This window comes from Acomys russatus, chromosome 4 (assembly GCF_903995435.1).
Source record: "Acomys russatus chromosome 4, mAcoRus1.1, whole genome shotgun sequence".
Lineage (NCBI taxonomy): Eukaryota > Metazoa > Chordata > Mammalia > Rodentia > Muridae > Acomys > Acomys russatus.
This window is the reverse complement of record NC_067140.1, coordinates 17,543,286-17,564,499: the sequence shown is the minus strand read 5'-3', so window position 1 is coordinate 17,564,499 and position 21,214 is coordinate 17,543,286. Positions and strand designations below refer to the sequence as shown.

At 50.1% G+C, this 21,214-nt stretch overlaps 1 protein-coding gene across 1 annotated transcript; it reads right to left on the bottom strand.

Annotated features, from left to right (window-relative positions):
* Positions 1–1,798: 1,798 nt before the first annotated feature.
* Positions 1,799–20,352, bottom strand: Pard6b (par-6 family cell polarity regulator beta). Its single transcript, XM_051143846.1, has 3 exons — positions 20,230–20,352; positions 13,655–13,877; positions 1,799–2,746 (listed from the first exon to the last, which is right to left on the bottom strand). The coding sequence occupies exons 1-3, from the start codon at positions 20,293–20,295 to the stop codon at positions 1,917–1,919; spliced, it is 1,119 nt and encodes a 372-aa protein (XP_050999803.1). The 5' UTR covers positions 20,296–20,352; the 3' UTR covers positions 1,799–1,916.
* Positions 20,353–21,214: the final 862 nt, after the last annotated feature.

The window sequence follows — 21,214 nt, the reverse complement described above, 5'->3', positions numbered from 1 at the left end:
CAAGAAAGTAGCCTTTATACAAGTCCATTTTTATTTGTAAAAAATATGTAACTAAAGCTAACTTGATTTTTAAAATCAAAGTTCATTTAGTGATAATGTACATTTTATAATAAAATTGTAGTAAAATACTGACATTTGATAGTTTAAACAAAGTATCATTCATGTAAAATTCATGTTATAGCATGTAAAATTTAATTAGAAAATTCATGGTTCACACAGTACAGCATCTTGTTGACAGAGTTGACTGAGGGCAGAACACAATTCACAGTGAGGCTCGACGCTGGGACAACAGAACTGCACACTGAGCGGCTGACATGCCTGGAGAACTGAGCCGGCAGGACAGGATCCCTGTAACCACGGGTCGACAGCCTTACAAAAGGTCTACAGCTCACTTCATCGGCTGCCAGCTCTGTTTTTAACTAAGCATCAGCAGCTTTGATCCCCATTTTCAGACAGAAGATAGATCTGTGTTTTACAGTTAAAATTTTTACAAAAGTCAAGCCCTGAAGTTTTTCCCCCAAGAGAAAAAAAAAGTTCTGGTGTTAAAACTGTTAAAAATAAAAAAGAGGAGAGAGAGAGAGAGGTAGTATGTGGGAGTATTTTTACTTACAATGTTGAGCCCGTGCACCACGCAGCTCCTGTGTGCCTAGGTCACCTTCCACGCGAGAGCCACACTGCGCGGCTCACAGCGCCAGAGCAGAAGGCTGTGAGAGCGAGTGGTGCGGTGTGAGAGGAATGGAGCTCAGTGAACTCAACAGTCACTGGGTCGCTGCAGCCAGCCTCCGCTAGGTGCTGCAGATGTCAAGCTCAGCAGCGGTGGAGCCCTGCGCCTTTCCCTGGGCCAAGACGTCACTTCTGCCAGATCTCACTGTAGAGGAGAAAAGTCCTTCAACTCGGAGTCATCTTCGCTGTCTTAATAGTACACAGCTGTGAGGTGTCCACACTCCCCACCACAGGGTCAGGCAATAAATAACCGTCCACCTCAGGGACTCTGGGCAGTCTGAGTCCACACATGTAGATGGCGGTGGCTGTGCATACAACACAAGGGTGGCAGGTGAGGGAGGACAACCGTTGTCCCCTCATCCTGAATGGACGCACAGGACAGAATCCATAGATGCGGGCAGTGAACTTGACACAGGCTTCCCCAATTACAGGCAGCACCCTGGAGTCCCCAGGAAGAAAAACTCCGTCTTTTGTATAGAAAGTGCACATCACATCTGTCCTGTGTGTAAGTCTCTTAACCTGGGGGCCTTTTTATCCAGAACAATCTGCACTGCCTGGTGTACTGGAAGAGTATGGGAGCACAACTATACACTGTAAAACACACACACACACACACACACACACACACACCAACGGTCTGGGGATGAGGAGGCCAGGAGGTTAAAGGGCGATCAGCAGGACTGTAGCACCCTGCAACTGTAATGCTACATACAGGGTGGGGACAACAACAGGGGGCGCTCCAGAGCTGGGTAGCGGGAAGCACCCCTAAACATGACCAGCTAGTTAAAAGTCTTAGAAAATGAGAAAACAGAACAAAAACTGCACATGAAAAAACAATTTCTCACAATTAACAGAGGAACATTTTTAAGTCGGGATATGTCGACGTTGGGAATCTAAGAACTGAGGTTCCCACTTCACAGAGGGCAAAGAGCAGGCTCCGCGTAGCAGGTGGAGAGAGGCCACCGCAGCGGGGCTCCAGGCAGGAGCAGCATCCAGTGTCGCGGAGAAGCAGCACCTACCCCACCGCAAAGGCCTCGCACTCACCCCTTTGTAGTCTGTGTCAGGGTCACCCCCCATCCCGGCCACGCTTTAGGCTCGCCATGGACCATCATGGCTTGGAGGTCCACGTTGTCGTTGGGTGGGTGTGTGTGCCATGTTTACAGCGCTCCACACACTCAGAGAACACAAGTGGTTCACAATGTTATGATTGTCCCATCTTCCTCTAAGAGTTTCTGTTCCTGAGTGCGGGTTTCCAGCTCCGTGTCCAGGCTGCTGGGCACAGGTGCCAGGCTTGTGTCCTGCGGTGGGGAGAACCCGTTCTGTTCAGACTCAAAGCTGAGCTCGATCTGAGTCAGGGACTCCAGGCTCTGGGCCTCTGGGGCGGCCTTCGGGATCTGCTGCGGCTCGCCGCTATCTTCGATTATGATGTCGTCCTCATCGCTGTCCTGGTCCTCTGGCTCGAAGCTGGCTTCCAGCTGCGGCGGGTAGCCCAGAAGGCTGTTGTCGGTGGACTGGCTGGAGCTGCCAGAAGTCCTACTGTTTCTCACCACGTTGTTTCTCTGGTTAGCCGGCCGCACGGTGATGATGAGGTTGCGGCTGTTGGCTATCATCATGTCAGTCACCTGGTCCAGGCTCTTCCCCGACACCTCTATACCATTTACTTCTAAAACTTCATCGTTGACAGCTAGCAGTCCTGTGCTTTGGGCCAGACCCCCAGGGACAAGCCTAGATATGAAGATTCCGGGGACTTTCTCTAAGCCATGCGGTGTCACCCGGACGCTGGAGCCATCCCGGATGTAAAAGCCCAGGGGCTTTTCCGTGCCATATTTGTACAGTCGGACCCTTCGGTGTGTCTCCGGGAGGATGTCCACATCTATGATGGATGACACAGGCCGGAAGTCCTGGGGCATGCTGATGACGATGTGGGGTTTCTTCCTATGGTTGTCGGGGCGTAGCACATTGCTCAGCACATTCTTCTTCCTGATGAGGGTGTCTGTACCAAAGGCACTGTAGTCAGCTTCTTCTGTTTGGAGAAAGCAAACACAGGACAGTTACAGACCACTGGGGAACACATCTGCCCACAGCTGCCTGGCAGAGGACGATGTACAGAGACCAGCGGCTGAGTGTTAGCTTACTTAGCCAGACCACAAGAACTGCACCAGTGACTGCCACACCATGAAAAACCACTAGGGGGCCCTCTCAGACACATCTCAAAGGCCACTAACCACTGATCATTAAGTGGCTAGTGGATTCTGATACAGCCAGGCATGGTCCACACACCTGCTGCCACCCCAGTACTGAGGCGCCTAAGGCAAAAGGTAGGAGGAGCTCAAGTTCAAGGCTAACCTGATCTATATCCTGAGATCCTTATCTCAAAATCTGAAAACACCCAGAACAACAACAAAACAAATTGTGGTGGACCTCACAGGCACAAGTTTCCGTCCTCCTTTCCTCAGGTGGAGTCTCACACTGCTGGGCTAGCCTCAGTCACCCAGGCAGCTGAGACACTGGAACTACGGGTGTGGGCATGTGACATCACCACTCCTGGCTACAACTTCATCCTGTCCCACTTTCCTGCCCACAGGGTTTTGCCTTGTACTGAAGGCAATCCTCCTGCCTCAGCCTCCTAAGAGCTAGGATTACAGGATGTACCACAATGCTCGTGTTACAAAGTCATTTTTTATTTTTATTTTTGTTTTTCGAGACAAGGTTTCTCTGTGTTGGCTGCCCTGCACTTGCTTTGTAGACCAGGCTGGCCTTGAACTCACAGCGATCCACCTACCTCTGCCTCCCAAGTGCTGGGATTAAAGGTGTGCGCCACCACCGCCTGGTTTACGAAGTCATTTTTAAAAATCAGCTTGGGCTTTCAAAATGGCTCAGTGAGTGGCAAAGCTGCCAACCCTGATGACCCGAGTTTGGTTCCTGACCGTGTGGCAGAATAAAGAATCAACTCTTGTAAGTTGGCACACTGTACACATATAAGTAAGTAACCTTAAAGCAGGCGTAATGGCTCATACCTGCAACCCCAACCCTTGTGCAGCAGAGGCAGGAAGATCAGGAGTTCAAGGGCAGCCTCAACTACACAGCAAGTTTAGTACCAGCCTGTACTACATGAAAACCTGCCCCCCCCCCCCCGCAACAATTTAAAAAATAATTTTTTAAAAAGGTTTTTCAAGACAGGGTTTCTCTGTATAACAGTCCTGGCTATCCTGCACTTGCTTTTGTAAACCAGGTTGACCTCAAACTCACAGTGATCTGCCTGCCTCTGTCTCCCCAGTGCTGAGATTAAAGGTGTGTGGCACCACGCCCAGCTGTAAATATTTTTAAATTAAAAAAAAAATGCTGGGAGTGGTGGTGCACGCCTCTAATCCCAGCACTCAGGAGGCCAGCCTGGTCTACAAAGTTGAGTCCAGGACAGCCAGAGCTACACAGAGAAAGCCTGTCTCGAAAAGCAAAACAAAACAAAAATATTTACATGTATGGGACTTTTGCCTGCATGTGTGTATGTCCACCACAAGCGTGCTTGGTGCCCACAGAGATGAGAAGAGGGCACTGGATGCCCTGGAAGCGGAGTTATAGACAAGAGCAATCCTCCTGCCTCTGCTTTTGCTGGGCTAGATTACAGAGTTGTCCCAACATGCCCACTTAAAACAGCTCCTTTAAATGTGTTTTCCTTCATTTAATTAAAACACCTCTACTTTGCATGTTTATCACATTCAAAACAAGAACCGGGGAAGAAAGGGACACCCATTCCAAGGGAATCCAAAGAGCAAGACAGCTGGGGCGTGGCAGGGGGAAGGGCATTTGCCTTGGACTGGTGAGGCCCTGGGTTCTGTTATGGCACCAGCACCGGGAAGTGTGGGAGGGGCAGAGGGAAGGAAGAGAGCTAACCCATGCATCAGCACTCACAGCTTAATTAAGTGAAGCCAGGAGGCCGCAAATGACTCCCTTCTGCCCATGGGCTCTGCCTCTCTCCCCACTCTGGCAGAAGTAGAGGTGTGGGACCTTTCCTGTCTTCTACATGGTGTGACATCAGTGCTGTGACAGACTGGGGTGCAGGGTGGGAAGGACTCCGGCAGACTTGGAGCTCCTACCTCATCCTAGTTGCACCCCCTGTCTCTCACTCAGTTCCCAGATATCCCCGCCCCCATGGTGGCGGCCTTGTTTTCAGTAAAACTTCCTGTTCTGCTGGTGAGATGGCTCACTGGTTAGGGTGCTGGCTGCCAAGTCTGATGACCTGCGTTTGAGCCCCCACGGCCCATAAAGTAGAGAGCCAACTCCTGCAAGTTGTCCTCTGCCCTCCACATGTGCACATGCAGCGCGCGCACACACACACCACGCACACACTAAATAGAAAGAAGAAAGGCCGCTGACACCTGCAGCTGGATGTTCTCAGGTCAGTCAGGTGCTAGAGACACTGGGTCCCAGACACAGATGAAACACCAGGAATGAAGGGCAACAAAGGAAAAGGAAATGAGCAGTGGGGGAGCTGAGGCCACGTCAGGACTGGGCTTAGAGCGCAGGCCCGCAGTCCCAAGGCTGTCAGAGGCTCAGACAGGACACCTGAGTTAGAGCCCAAGACGGGCTCCGCCAGGGACCTTATCTCAGAGGGCAAAGCAAAAGCCTAAACCAACCAGAGCCACCTGGGAAAGCAGAGAGTAAACAAATCGATGCTTCAGCAGTGCTGGGTGTGCAGGGCTTGAGACATGAAGCAGGCCCCAGAGGCACGAGGCCACCCTGGACTACACAACAACAGCCAAACAACAACAAAACCCAAGCCCAAACCTCTCACGTGCTCCTCGATCCCCTGGAAACTCTGCTTATAGACAGCCTGGGCCCTGCAGAACTGTAGCTGCCTTCTCACTAGCCAGGGACACCCATCGTCACCTTCTGTTCCCAGCTCAGAGGACTAGGAATACAAAATAATCTGAGACAGGGACACCCTGTGTAAGCATCTTCCATCTTTATCTTCTCACAAAATCTGTGCTGTGTCCTTACGCAGAAGGCTGCTTTATAGTTTGGTTTGAGAAATAAATCCAGGCCGCGTGTGTTGGCACATGCCTTTAATTCCAGCACTGGGGAGGCAGAGGCAGGCGGAGCGCTGTGACTTTGAGGCCAGCCTGGTCTACAAAGTGAGTCCAAGATAGCCAAGGCTACACAGAGAATCCCAAATATAAAACCAAAAATAAAAAATAAAAAAATAAAGGAATAAATCCGCTGAAGCAGGAGGTTTTGGCAAAATCTTGCTAAAAGCTGTTAGGATTAGTCCTACACTGAACTGTTTATCTCAGACCAACCAGGAGAGGAGGCCCGCGTAACATGTCCCGGGAAATTCCAGACCACAAAACTGAGATGGCCACCAAGCTGCCTGCCTACATGCCTGATCATGGGAAACCCTACCGAGAAAGCCCAAATCTGCATAATTTGGCACGGCCTAAGACTCCCTCTGAATGCCCGCTCTAAATTCTCAGAAGCACTACAAGGCACAAAGGCACCTCTGTTCTCCCACCCAGCTAATCAGTTTCCAGCCACTGGGAAAGAAACAGGCTGGCAGCAGGCCAGGGCACAGGGTGTGAGTGTAAAGTGTAAAGGTGACCGTCCAGGAGGGCCCAGCTGGAGACCAAGGTCACTCCCAGAGGCTATGGGAGTAACAGAGACCCAGAGCGGGCCAGACCCAGGGCATACAGCAACAGCCAACAGAGAACTCTGTCCCTCAGCCAACAATCTCTGCTGGCCACCCTTAACAAGGACCCACCCAGAAGCTTCTGAGCAGCCAGAAGGGATGCCTTCCCCAAACACAGGCTCCCTGCATTCTTAACGGTGAGCCCTGCAGGGCCTTCCTCTGAGCGGAGACCTCTTTGTTGTTGTTGTTTTAATTTGAGACAGGTCTCTATGTAGCCTTGGCTGTCCTGGACTCACTTCTGTAGACTAGGCTGGCTTCGAACTCAAGCGATCCACCTGCCTTTGCCTCCCGAGTGCTGGGGGTTACACGTGGGCCACCGCACCCTGCTGTGCTGAGACCTCTTTAAACATTACTTCTGGAAGATGGTTCCCTCATCTGAGCTCACTTGGGGTCCAGACTCACACCTGGCTGAGGGTAAGCCAGGGCCCATTGTGATGGTGGCACACAGAAGGAATGCCCACACTGAAAAAGCCAACCTGGTAAACAAAACCTTCAGAAGGACACAAAGCATTGCCGGAAAAGAAAACCCAGCAAGCACCTGAACAGTCCTCAGGGGGCTCAGGAGCTCGTCCCATTGGAAGTTCAGAGGAAGACAAGCCCGGTGGACCTACTGGCATGGGTCTGCGAGCTCAACTACACAGAGGCTGAAAGGCTGGAGAACTGGCTCCAGGCCAGGCGGGATACCTTATGAAGACCTTGTCTCAAAACAAAACAAAAGGGGTTCGGCATGGCTGACACGCTCACTTATACCCCAGCACTGGGGGAAGAGATAAGAGGATCGGGAGCCACTTTGTTACAAGGCAAGGTTAAGGCTAGCCCCTAACGAGGTGGGGTAAGGCCGGCACAGAGCGCTCAATGGTAGGATGCTCGCCTAGCAGGCTTGAGGTCATGAGTTCAACCCTGGTAACAAGAAAAGAGTGAAGAGTGCAGGCATGTTGGTGTTTACAATACTCAGAGCTGAGGCACTGGGGGTGGACACAGATAGCTGTGAGTTTAAGACCAGCCTGGGCTACACAGCAAGACCTTGTCTAGTTTTGCAGAATGTTCAAGAATCTCTTCTACAACCACCCGGGGCAATATGTAAAAGGAAGTAGTACATAAATGTGTTTTAAGAAAAAGTGGTGGGGCTGGAGAAATGGCTCAGTGGTTAGAGCAGTGACTGTTCTTCCAGAGGTCCTGAGTTCAATTCCCAGGAACCACATGGTGGCTCACAACCATCTATAATGAGATCTGATACCTCCTCTGGCCTGCACATGTACACGCAGGCAGAGCTCTGTATACACAATAAAATAAATAAATAAATAAATCTTTTTTAAAACTTTAAGCTGGCGTGGTGGTGCATGCCTTTAATCCCAGCACTCAGGAGGAAGAGGCAGGTGATCACTATGAGTTTGAGGCCAGCCTGGTCAAGTCCAGGATAGTCAAGGCTACACAGAGAAACCCTGTCTCAAAAAACAAAACAAAACAAAAATAAAGAAAAAGAAAAAGTGGTGCATGCTTTTAATCTGAGCACTTTGAGAGGCAGGTGGATCTATGTGAGTTCAAGGCCAGCCTGGTCTACAAAGTGAGTCCAGCACTGCCAGGACCACACAGAGAAACCCCACCTCGTAAAAGGAAAAAGAAAGAAAAAAGAAAGACACTGTCCCCAAAAACATGAGGCCCAGTTTGCCAATCCCTCCCAAGGCATAACAATGAAATGAAAGATACCTGGCAACTTGAAAAGGGTTGAGCACCACGTTAGCCAACGTTCAAATGATGCAGACCCCTTCGCATGCCCCATGGAAGCAGCACTCACCTACACTTCGCAAACCATGCCCGACACCATGCTCTGCAGTACAGCCAGTGATGGAAGCACACGGCCATGTTGGAGGTGCAGATAGAGCCCTTGGGAAGAGCTATGGCCTAGGGACTTTAGCCTTGGGCTATGAGCCCAGACACGGTAATCTCATCTGATTTTTCCAGAAAGCTCCCTGATGCCAACTGGAGAGACTGGGCTCTGTAGGCACTGAGGATGGTGACCAGCCTGGGGCAAAGGCAGCAGGGATGGGACACAAATGTGGAAAACAAATCAGCAAGCACTATGGTCTTGGTGACTGAGGACAGGTTGGCTAGGAGGTGGGAATCACAGCTTCTGTCGGGAGCAACTATGATGTCTTGTAAACCTCGGCTCCACAGTTTCTAGAGTAAAACCTTTCGGGGGGAGCATCTGTACCTGTTTTTATTTAGAGGCTGGCCCTAAACTCACTTCCTACCAGGATTACGGGTTGTGCCACTACTGCCTCTTGTGAAAAGTAACTACCACGTATCTCTTGAACTATATTAAAATTAAACCCTGGCTCATTAAAATGCAACCTTGAGACAGCCAGGTCAAGGTATGCGAGCTGACTTTCTGCCGGTTACAGGTGTGTGAGATACAGAAACCATGTCCTGAATGAGACCCAGCAGAGCTAGAGGCCCTGCCAGTGCTGCTCACACACCCTAAGACACAAGTACATTTGTGTGACACACAGACCACGGCCTGTGTTCTAGCATGTCTTTGATCTCAGAACAAGCAGATTTGGCAGGAAACACACCACCCTGCTCTGTTCCAACCCTACAGGAATGGTCAAGTGGATCTATTGTTTTGAGACAGAGTTTCACTATATGTAGCCCTGGCTGTACTAGAACTTTCTATGTAGACGAGGCTGGCCTGGAACTTAAGAGATCTACCTGTCTAAACCTCCTGAGTACTAAAATTATAGGCGTGTAATTAGTGCCACCATAGCCAACACATTCATTTATTGTATGTGGCAGTGTGTATGTGTGTGCACGTGTATATGCCAGGGCACAGATGTGGAGGTCAGGCGATAACTTGTGGGAGTCAGTTGTCTCCTTCTGCCGTGTAGGTTCCACGAATTGGACTCAGGCTGTCAGACCTGGTGGCAAGCACCTTTACCCACCAAGCCACGCTGCCGGCTCGCAGGAAACACTGGTGCTGGTGTTAAGGTCCCCATGCTCAACCTGGGGAAGTTTTAAAGGCAATCTTCAGCGTTTCTAACTGCACATGGAATAACCAGTAAGCGACAGAGCTGGTCTGGGCTGTCTCACCCTGGCTGGGCCACACTGAGAGAAATTCCAACCCCCAAGGAGGGAGCTAAAAGCCCTCTGTGAAAGTAACTTTTCAGATATCGGGTTTTGTTTTGTTTTGGCTTCCATGATAACAGTGCAAGAAACAAGAGTATGGGATTTTTCTAACAGAAAATTGTTACAAAGCAATTTTCCAAAGTGTGTGACACACTCAAGCACCAGCTCTCATCCCAAAGAAACTTAATTCAGTAACATATCAGATTCTAAAAGAACACATGGTTTTTAAAATATCAATGGCTTTGCTTTTAAGTTTTTGGGGAAAAAAAAAAATCATTGAGGGCATGAGGGTACAGCTCAGAGCATGGTGCTTGCCTAGCACGGTGAAGACTTAGTTTCAAAACCAAGGACCACCACAAAACAGAAAAGACAAAACCCACAGCTAAGAACGCAGACTGAGGCCTCGACTTACTCCAGCACACAGGTGGCAGAGGCAGATATGCCTCTGAGTTCAAGGCCAGCCTGGTCTATGTAGCAAGTTAGCAAGATCCAGGTCTGCCAGAGATAGACAGGGAGACCCTGTCTAGAAACAAAAACAAAACAAAACAGAAAACAGACTGCTGCTGTTGTGCGGTAAAGCGCGACTAGCCTCCACCCTCTGCAGGCTCCTCCCAGGGCCACCAACAGGAGGCAGCATCCTGCTGCAGCCTCTGTGCGTTTTGCCTCTGACTCTGACACCGGGACCTGGTGGCCTATGCCTAAGCAAGAGTTGCCTAGATGTGCAAGGGAAACTGGTCAGGGAGGTCTCAGGAGACCCAGCAACAACAGAGGCAGAGAGCAGCAAGCTCCCAGGTCCCAGGGCAGAGTGAGGCACTGAGGCAGGTGAGGTGTGTGGTGGTGGGGTGCTCGGTTCCCACCAAGACTCTATTAGCCGGAGTAGATGCATCTCAGGGTGTATCAAGCAGAGCTGATAGGCTGACCTCCTTCCAACTGCCACTAAAGCCACACAATATAGTCCAGATGTGTACGCTACATCCACACACTCTGTGCTTTAAGGATCCTTATCATTTATGCACGTCAGTGTGCGCCATGGGGCGCTTGTGGAGGCCGAAGGACAGCTCAAGGAGCTGGTCTCCTTCTTCTACTATGTTGGGGATCAGACTGAGGTCATCAGCGTTGGTGGTGAGCGCCCTTCCCTCGCTGAGCCGCCACACTGGCTCTCACTGTGCACTTGAGGCTGACCTGGAACTATGTAGCCCAGGATAGCCATCAACTAACTCCCAATCCTCCTGACTGCTGTGATTACAAGGGCCAACCAGCACGCCTGATACGCGTGCGCACACACACACACAGAGAAACGTAATATATATATATCTCGCATCTATTCACTTGCTCTGTGTGTGCACACACGCCACAGCACACATGAGGAGGTAAGAGAGGAAACTGCAGAAGTCAGTTCTCTCTTTCTACCATGTGTATCCCAGGGATAGAAAAACTCATGCTTAGTGCCAAGAGCCTGTATCCACTGAGCCATCTTACCGCCCCAAGGTCTTATTTTTAAACACTAAAAATCTCGCAGGCATGGTGGTGCAAGCCCTTAATCTCAGCACCTGGGAGGTGGTACCATGGCATGCATGTCCCTCTCCCCTCACAAAGCAAGTAAATGTAGAAAATACAAATACTGGGCTGGAGAGATGGCCCAGCACTGACTGCTCTTCCAGAGGAGCTCGGTTCATATCCCAGCAACCACACGGGAGCTGATAACTGTCCACAACTCCCAGATCTGATACTCTCACACAGGCACACATGCTGGCAAAATATCAATGCATATAAAATAAAGGTAAATATATTTTTAAAAAGATGCATGATTCTTTTTTTATTTTATTTTATTTTAGTTTTTTTGGAGACAGAGTTTCTCTGTGTAGCCTTGGCTGCCCTGGACTTGGTCTGTAGACCAAGCTGGCCTTAAACTCACAGCAATCTGCCTGCCTTTGCCCCCTGAGTGCTGGGATTAAAGGCGTGAGCCACTACACCCAGCTAAGATGCACGAGTCTTTATATTTGTTTGTTTGTCTGTTTATTTATTTTGGTTTTTCGAGACAGGATTTCTCTGTGTATCCTTGGCTGTCCTGGACTCCCTTTGTAGACCAGGCTGGCCTCAAACTCACAGTGATCCACCTGTCTCTGCCTTCCAAGTGTGATGAGTCTTTAAAAAATGTATATGCATGCTTACACATATATAGCTTTTAATTAAAAAAAAAAGGGTCATTTTCAACCAAAATGACCAAGTTTGCTTAAAATGATGATTTCCATCAATTCCTTGTCCTCCTCTCACCCATGAGCCATGATCCACAGTTCCCTAGGTATGACCTGCTCTCCAGTTCTGCTGTCCTACCAGCTTTTATCTTGGTTTTCTCTGTCTTTTTGAAACAGGGTCTTGTTATGGAGCCCATGCTAGCCTCAGACTCACAGTACTGTGTCTGCCTTGGGCTTGTGAGCTGAGGTCACAGGTGTGGGCCACCGAGGACATCGGCCATGCTTCTGCTGTCAACCCCGGATGTCGGTCCACACGGGGTGGTCAATCCTGAAGACTGCCGAGATAATCTGTTAAGCCCGGGACCAAACCCACCTCTCTGCCGGATTCTAACAGGATACTGGGCTCTGCGTACAGAGCTGTGCCCCTCGCTGTCACAGCCTCTGCCCACAGTGTGCCTGCTATGGAGTCCCCCACCCTCCTACGGGCACTTGGGACAGACTGCAGCCCATTAGCAGATGGGACCGGCAGACTTGAGCTTCTCCAAACCCACAAAAGCAGAGAACCCAGGCTAAGGGTCTGTCAAGAGCCCTGGGAGCACCCGCCTTCCTTACAAGCTACTTTCTGGGTCTGCCTGAAAACTGCAAGAGCTTTATCCCATTCCAGCTCAAAACTCCCCTCCGTCATCTTATATTTATTTACTTTTATGTGCATTGTTTCCTTTTTTCCCCCCTTTCTTTTTTTTCTTTTTTTTTTGCCTGAACATATGTCTGTGTAAGGGTGTCAGGTGCCCTGGAAGTGGAGTTACAGACAGCTATGAGCTGCAATGTGGGTGCTGGGAATTGAACGTGGGTCTTCTGGAAGAGCAGCCAGTGCTCTTAAGTGCTGAGCCATCTCTGCAGCCCCTGGCTCAAAGCTCTTAGGTAGGCTTTTGAAATCTTTCACTTACTGAGGAGAAAGGAGTGAGTGGTCAACAGGACAGGTCTATCCTTCCTACTACAGTCTCTCTGCAGCTGTCTCTTTGTCTCACACACAGGGTAGGAGGCAGTATAAAAGGGTACACCACCAAGCCCAGCACTCAAAATACTCTCTGAGAGACAGTATTAACAGCCCCCAAAGTCTTCACTTCCTTTCTCATACCCAGCTAGTTTTATATTCATAGTAATTTTGTGAATTAAAAAAAAAAAATCTAAGTTGGACGTGGTTAATCCCAACACTCAGGAGGCAGAGGCAGGTGGATTGCCGTGAGTTCGAGGCCAGCCTGGTCTGCAAAATGAGTCCAGGACAGCCAAGTCTACACAGAGAAACCCTGCCTTGAAAAACAAAAAAAACAAAACAAAAAAATTTTTTTCTAAAAGTCGGCATGGTGGCATAGACCTTTATAATCCCAGCACTCGGGAGGCAGAGGCAGGTGGATCTCTGTGAGTTCCAAGTCAGCATGGTCTACAAAGAGAGTTCCAGCACAGCTAGGGCTATTACAGAGAAACTCTGTCTCAAAGAACCAAAAAAAAAACCAAAAAAACAAAAAACAAAAAAACAAAACACCAAATAAGCCAGGCCAGGCATGGTGGTGCACACTTTTAATCCCAGCACTTGGGAGGCAGAGGCAGGTGGATTGCTGTGAGTTCAAGGCCAACTTGATCTACAAAGGGAGTCCAGGACAGTCAAGCCTACACAGAGAAACCCTGTCTCAATCAAACAAACAAACAAACAAACAAAAACCAAAAGACAAACAAGCCAACCAAGCAAACCCCTATAGATTTTCTTCTATGAACTCAGAGGGCCTGAGCGTTAGTTAAGCCAGCTATACCACCATGCTTTAGCTCCTTGTTCTGTCGGTGTGAGATGTGCACTAGAGGCAGACCCACGAGGTCAGAGGCAAAGCCGTGCACCCCGCAAGGGAAAGTGGGGGCTCCACACAGAGGCACTTACCCTTCTTCTGTATAAAAATCCTGAGCAGCGGGTTGGCGGTGGAGACCGCCTTGTGGTAGTTATCGTCGTTGTTGATGGGTAGCAGGTCCCCGTGGATGTCCGCGTAGCCCACCAGCACCTCCACATTGGGGATCTTGTGAACATGTTGCAGCAGTCCATAAAACTCCTCAAATTTTCCAGGCTTGGATCTTTCCAGCGAAAACCGACGAAACTCGGCTCCAAACTACAAATGTAACAAACATATTGGAAGATAGAAAGTTAGCCGGGTGCGGTGGTGCATATCCTTAGTCCCACTTGGGAGGCAGAGGCAGAGGCAGAGGCAGAGGCAGGAGGAGCTCTGTGAATTGGAGGCCACAGAAAGCCCTACCGTGAACCTTACTGCTATGAATGGAGGGCAGAGAGAGAGGCATAGGAGCTACTGCCACAATACCCGGTGCCCAGGTCTCACGGGGCAGCCCTGCATCAACTGGGCTCCAACCTTGTCTGGCAGCAGAGGCTTTCACAGGCCTGCTTGCCACTACCGCAGTGACACCACCATAAAAGAATTATCTTTTCCTGGGCTGTAGAGTCAGGTCTAAGTGTATCGAAAGGACTTTGAGTGTCTTGGCATGAAACAAGTGACGTCATTATGTAAGAAATATGCTTAAAGACAGGGACAAGGCATCTTCCCCATGTTAGTGTTAAAAAGAGAAAGCTTATTAGCCGGACGTGGTGGCACACACCTTTAATCCCAGCACTTGGGAGGCAGAGGCAGGTGGATCGCTTGTGAGTTCTAGGCCAGCCTGGTCCACAAAACAAGTCTAGGACAGCCAAAGCTATACAGAGAAACCTTGTCTCAAAAAAACAAACCCCCCCCCACCCCCCGCAAAACAAAGAAGAAGAAAGCTTATTAACATATCAGCTTTAAATCCTGCCTGATCTGTTTAAGGAGCCTGTTTGTGCGCTGGGCTCCGTACTCTGTGCTCAGTCCAGCTCCAGGGACTGAGAGGCTGGGCTACTTCAAAAGCTCGGCAATTAGTGAGTGAGGAGGATAATCACCTCTGGGAGGCAGGAGATCACAGGACAGGCAAGAAGCACCCTCTGCCACCACCCCCCATTTACTTTCCAGGTCCCCCAAAGCCACATATTAATGTGCTTTCTAACTCCCTGTGGGACTGACGGGTATAGCACACTCTCAAGCGGGGAGCCTAAGAAAGGCTCATCTATCTTCTTCCAAATGAGCCCCCTCATATAACCCTAACCCCCTCTTTAGGAGTCACTGGGTGTACAGCATATTAAACGTTCAGCTAGACGCCAGGCTGGGCTGCAGTGATGGCTCAGCAGTCAAGAGCGTGTGCTGCTCTTGCAGGGGACTGGGTTCTGTTCCCAGCACTCACACAGCGGTTCACAAACACCTCAGACTCCAGTTCTAGGGATCCGATGCTCTCTTCTGACCTCCAAGGGCACCAAGCAGCACACACGTGTGCACATACACACATGCAGGCAAAACACTCATACAGTAATTACGGGAGAAAAGGGAGGGAGGGAGGGAGGGAGGGACTTTAGCTCATCCCAGGGGTGGTGGTGGTGGTTAAATCCTATTGCTACCTTTATTTGAGGCTGGAGAGGTAGGTCGGCGGTAGAGTATGAACTTAGCATGAGTAAGGCTCTCAGTCCAGAACCACCAAAAAAATGTGTAAATGTTCACCAAACATGTTTGACCACCAGGAAACATGAATGTCCCACACAGCAGGTGCCAGGCAGAGAAAGGCCTCACCCCAACAGGCATTCACAACCAACAGCAAGCAGGGCCCCCAGCCATCCAGCCTTTCATCCACCTACAGCCTACCCTCCTCTAACACACACTACTCACTATTCATGGCTTGACATTAAAAACAAATTTTACTGGCCACTTCTTGCTCTTGACAATTTCAAAGTTTCCAAAAACACATTTCTGAGATATAAACACTGACATTTGTCAAGAAAAATTAGGTGACTCATATTTAAAGTTCTCAAAAAAAGTCAAGTCACACCTACACATTTCAGAGTAAATAAAACCCAGGGAACACCCTTCATATCAGTCAGTCTTATGATGTTATCAGAGGCAGTTTCTCCTTCATTTTCTGGATGCCGTCTCTCTCGGCTCTCACAGGCCAGCCACAGTCCACAGTGCAGGCTGACTCACCCCAGGCTGTATCTATCACCTCCCCTGGAGTCTAACCAGGAATACACCTAATGACTTAACCCTTTAGGTCTCCCTAAAGCTGGCATGCCAGGTTCTTTGCTCAACACTTTCCTCTCTGGCTTAAATATTTAGATGCAAACAGCAGATGCCCTCCACCCCCTGCAAATGTTGGCGCGGGTGGGGTACTTCTCCCAGCAAAGCAGGGCTGGCTATAAGAACCATTTTAGGACATGAAGAAAAATTAGAGATCAAATTAACCCAATCAGCAATCATTCGCCGTGTGATTTTTCTGGCTTGGAATCCAGCTGTACATGAACTTGTTTCCTAGCATCTGTTGGAATATTCTAGAACTTAGGTTTTTTTTTTTTTGGTAGGGAAGAGGTCTGGATCCTGGTTTTCCACAAGAGCAGCCTGTGCTCTTAAGCACCAAGCCATGGATCTAGCCCTAATTTTGTTTGTGTAGCTTCAGCTGCTCTTGAACTGGCAGACAGGGTTAGAGGGGTGTGCTGTATGGACAGCATTAGGGTTGTATGTCTCAAGACTGTTCCAGGGCTCTGGGCAGGTGTCCTGGCTGTGGTGGAGATGAACCAGGCAGGAGTATGTCAGTCGGGCTCTACCGCAGCAGCTACAGCCCCCGCCCTTGGGACCAAGGTTACTTAAGGACATCGATATGATTACAGAGAACTTTCTGGAGAAACAATCAGGAAGATAAATCAGTTACAAAAAAAAAAAAAAAAAAAAAAAAAAAAAAAAATCACCCAGTAGCTGGTATCACACTTCCAACTAGATCTATATTTACACTACCCATTATTTTACTATCTGTCCCATGTCGCCCTTTCCAGAGCAAAGATAAGGAAGCTGACATTACTGTTCCTTTCTTTCTTTTTCTTCTTTTTGTTTGTTTTGTTTTGTTTTTCAAGACAGAGTTACGGGGGTTCCCTGTGTAGCCCTGGCTGTCCTGGAACTTCTCTGTAGACCACCAAGCTGGCCTCGAACTCAGAGATCTGCCTGCCTCTGCTTCCTAAGTGCTGGGATTACAGGTGGGCCCTGCAGCCCACTACACAACAGTTTCTGTGCAGGAGGTCCCAGTCATGATCTGTACACCATCCAGCTCTGGTTAGGATCTTTTAATTGTGATATTATACAACTGGTACTGGACCAGAAAAATGGCTCAATAGGTAAAGTGCTGGCTGTCAAGCCTCACAACACCCAAGACCCATGTGGTGACAACCAAGTTCCAACAGTTGTCCTCTGACCTCCACACTCACACTGTGGTATCCACAAATCCCCACACACTCATGCACAAGTAAATGATCAGAATGTAATACAATTTTTAATGAATTTTTACCATTCACATAGCATAAAATGAAATTATTTTTACAAACCCAAGCTAAGCTAAGACTAGTGACACATGCCTTTACTCCCAGCAGAGGTGGTCAGATGTCGGTGAGTTCAAGGCCAGCCTGGTCTACATAATGAGTTCCAGCACAGCCAGGGTTATGTAGAGAAACCCTGTCTCAAAAAAACAAAAACAAAAAAAACAAAAAACAAAATAAAAACAACAAAAACAAAAAACCCAACAACAACAACAAAGAGCACATATTAGGCGGTAGAGGCAGGTGGATCTTTGTGAGTTCAAGGCCAGCCTGGTCTACAGGTGAGTCCAGGACAGCCAAGGCTACACAGAGAAACCCTGTCTTGAAAAAAGAAAAAAGCACATATTGCTTTTCCAGAGGACCCCAAGTTTAGTGTCCACCCATGTCTGCTGGCTCACAAGCACAGGGGAGCTTCATTCAGGTCAGGGAACCAACATCGTCTTCTGGACTCCAGAGGAACCTGCACTCATGCATACAGAAATGTACATTTTTGTTTTTTTCTGAGATAGGGTTTCTCTGTGTAGCCTTGGCTGTCCTGGACTCACTTTGTAGATCAGGCTGGCCTCAAATTTACAGAGATCAGCCTGCTTCTGCCTCCTGAGTGCTGAGATTAAAGGCATGTGCCACCATCGCCCGGCCACAAATTTTTTGTTTTGTTTTGGTGTGGTTTATTGAGACAGGGTTTCTCTATGAAGCCTCGACTGTCCTGAACTCGCTTTGTAGACCAAGCTGGCCTTGAACTCACAGTGATCCACCTGTCTCTGCCTCTCAAGTGATTAAAGGCATGTGCCACCATGCCTGGCCCACAATTTTTTTTTTTAAGGGAAAAAATAAAGAAGGAAATCTCAGCACTTGGGAGGTGGACTGAGTTTGAGGCCAGCCTGGTCTACAGAGTGAGTTCAAGGAAAGCCAGAGCTACACAGAGAATCCCTGTCTAGAAAGAAAGGGGAGGGCCCAGTGCTCACTACAACTACAACATGCAGTTGAAATACACACCACATACTTTGGAAAGAGCTATGTAAAATATTCAAAAAGCAGTAGATGGAAAAGAAAAACAAAAAGCCTGAAATTCCAGTCCCTAAGAGCTCAGTTTCCTACCTCTAGCGACCCACTTCTACCTGAATTGTTGGCACACCTTGAATCTCTCATTTTTTTTTTTTCTATGATAAAAAAATTAAAAGACTCACTACCAAGACTGGGACCACAAACTGTTAGTATTATGCAACATCACAAGTGGTTTTCTTTTCTGACCTCAAGTCCCACAAGCCAAACGACAGAGAGATGCCAGAAGAGAGAGTTCATGTGCTGGGCCTGACACTGACAGGCACAACATAGCTAGAAAAAAAAGATGTACGTTTCCAGGGTCATTGTCACCTTTCTATTACCTTACTTCCTATGTGGTGGAGAGCGCAGCCCAGGAAGAGTATGTTCCTTACACTACCATACAGTTCTATTCTTAAAAGCAAAAAACAAAATAAAAACAAAACAAAACCCAAAAGTGTCTCTGTGTACGCAAGCCATGTGCAGGTGCCCTTGCTGGGAAGCCAGAACATCAGCTGTTCTGGGGCCAGTGAGGGGCTACCGCAGCAGGTACTACTCTTCCAGAGGCTCTGTGTTTGGTTCCCAGCATCCACAAGGTGGCTCACAATTTTAACTCCAAATCCAAGGGATCTGACTCCCTCTTCTGGCCCCCAGCACCAGACATGCAGGTGGTGCCCAGACATACATGCAGACACTTATACACATAAAATACTAAATTTTTAAAGCGTTCAGGTGATTGTTGTTTGACAGGGTTGCTGAGAGCTGAACGTGAGTCTCCTGTAAGCACACTCTTAACTGCAAGTGCCATGTGCAATCCCAACAGCCCTGTTATTATTAAACAGATCTGTGTTTGAATCTAGTGCCTGCTCTGGTATGAACGTTCCTCCCTCCCCTTTATTAAGTCTGGGTCTCACTGCATAGCTAGGCTGGTCTGGACTCTTCCAGTTTCTCTAGTCTGGCTACATAAATTAGTTCCAATCAGCCTGAGTTAGAAGAGATTAAAAAAAAAAAAAAGACATTAAAAGCAAATGTAGATCTGTAGTTCTTAGAGAACTTTGCTCTCAAACCCAGAAACCACTACACCTCACCAAGAGACTCCAGGCAGCTTTCCTCACCCAACTCCTGCGACCGATATTGCCCCAGGGGTCCCTTAACCACTACACTACGTAGTTTTGCCCTGGGTGTGCGCTACACGCTTCCTTCTGTGTCTCGCCTCAATTCTATTCTAAATTCTCACAGTCAGCAGTGCCCTCTAACCACTGCTCTACGGGTTGTTCAGTAAAAAGCCACCCGGCAAGACGTGGTCCTAGACCTAAGGGGAAGTCACATCCTTTAGAAGCTGGTCATCTCGTTATCTTAGCACTCCCAGGGAACCAGGTTATATTATCCTGTTCCTCCTGGGCTTTCAACGGCAAAGAAGCTTGCCGGCATGTTCAAGCTGCATCTGAAAAGCCCCTTTTTGGAAGAAAGCATTCCCTAGCTAATCCCCACAGGTTACTCTGCTCACCCGGCCTTAAGGCCGTGGAATTCCTCGGACACTGAACTCATTACCAGCAGACTAGCCGACCCACCAAGAGGGAAAAACACTCCAAGAGTCGGAATGAAAAGAGCAGCAGCTTTTTCATAGATTAAGTGCTGGAAAAAGAAGCTCTCCCGCATTCGATGTACCCCTGAATCCCGAGAAAGGGTTACATGGTAAGACAACAAGACGCTCCGAAAGCCTCTTCTGACTCGAGCCCTGGGTGAAGGGATTCCCCAAAGCTATCGCATCACCTGGCACTGACTGCAGCAGTCCCCATTCCACCCTCAAAGCAAGGCGGGAACACGAAGGATGGAAAACAGGGGTTGTGCTGCGGAGCAGACGCAAGCGCTCCCCGCCGCCGCTCTCTATCAAGTTTCTTTCCTACGTGCTCCGGCCAGCAGATCGCCCTCCGCCCGCGTTCCCACCCCGGATCCACCATCCCGCCAACCCGCCGCCCCGCCCGGTCGCGCACCTTGCTCTTCACCTCCATGGTGCCCAGGCAGCCGCTGCTCACCCCGTGCCGGTGGCCGCGGTTCATGCTGAGCGCCCGGCCGGCGGCGGCCTCGTCGGGGGCCGGCCCTCGGGAGCGCGGGCAGCGGGGCCGCGGAGCGCGGGCTCGGGAGTCGGAGCGCCGCACGGCGCCTCGTCACCGCACCTGCCGAGGTCCGGGCAGCGCAGTGTCGGCTGCTCCGCGGCGGCTTGAGGGTCGGACTGGCAGTGCGGCAGGCGGGGACACGGGTCCCTCCCAGCGAGGCTCCGGGGGGGGGGGCGGCGGCGGCGGCGGCGGCCGCGGTGAAGAGAGGGCGGAGCACAGTGCCCAAGCCGCCGCAGCCTAGCTTCCTTGGCTGCCTCCCCCGCGGGCGCGCGCGCGCGGCCTCGCTGCTCGCGCACCCAAGCAGGGCTGCAGCCGAAGCACTTGCGCGCGCTCACCTGCAGCCTTGCAAGCAGCCTAGGCGGCTCGTGCTCCGCCCACACCCAATAGGAAGCGCGCACCTGCGCTCGCGGCGCCAGCCAATCGGCACGGGGCTTGCGCGGCTCGCGCGGCGCGTGGGCGGGCCCCGTGTCTCGAGAGCCCCGCCCACAGCCTCGCGATTGGTCCTCCGTTGGGAGGGAGGGGCGGGATCACCTGAAACTCTGGGGCCTCTCTGGATTTGGGGGGGGGAGCAACATGACGCATGCGCCGGCTGTGGGGTTTCCGCCCCGAGAAGGCAATGGGGAAAAGCCAGCCGGAAGCGCGAGCGCACCTGAGCAGCGGCTCAGGAGGGGGGGGTGGGGGGGTGGGGGGTGGGGGGGGGGGGGTGGGGGGTGGGGGGTGGGGGGGGGGTGGGGCCCCCCGCGGGGATTCTGCGCATGCGCGTGAGCCTTCTTTTCTTGCTGGGTCGGGTCTGGAGCTCGTGCACCTTTGGCACAACCTAGTCACGGGCTTGGGATGTAATATGCGGGCCGTTCTCTTTCCG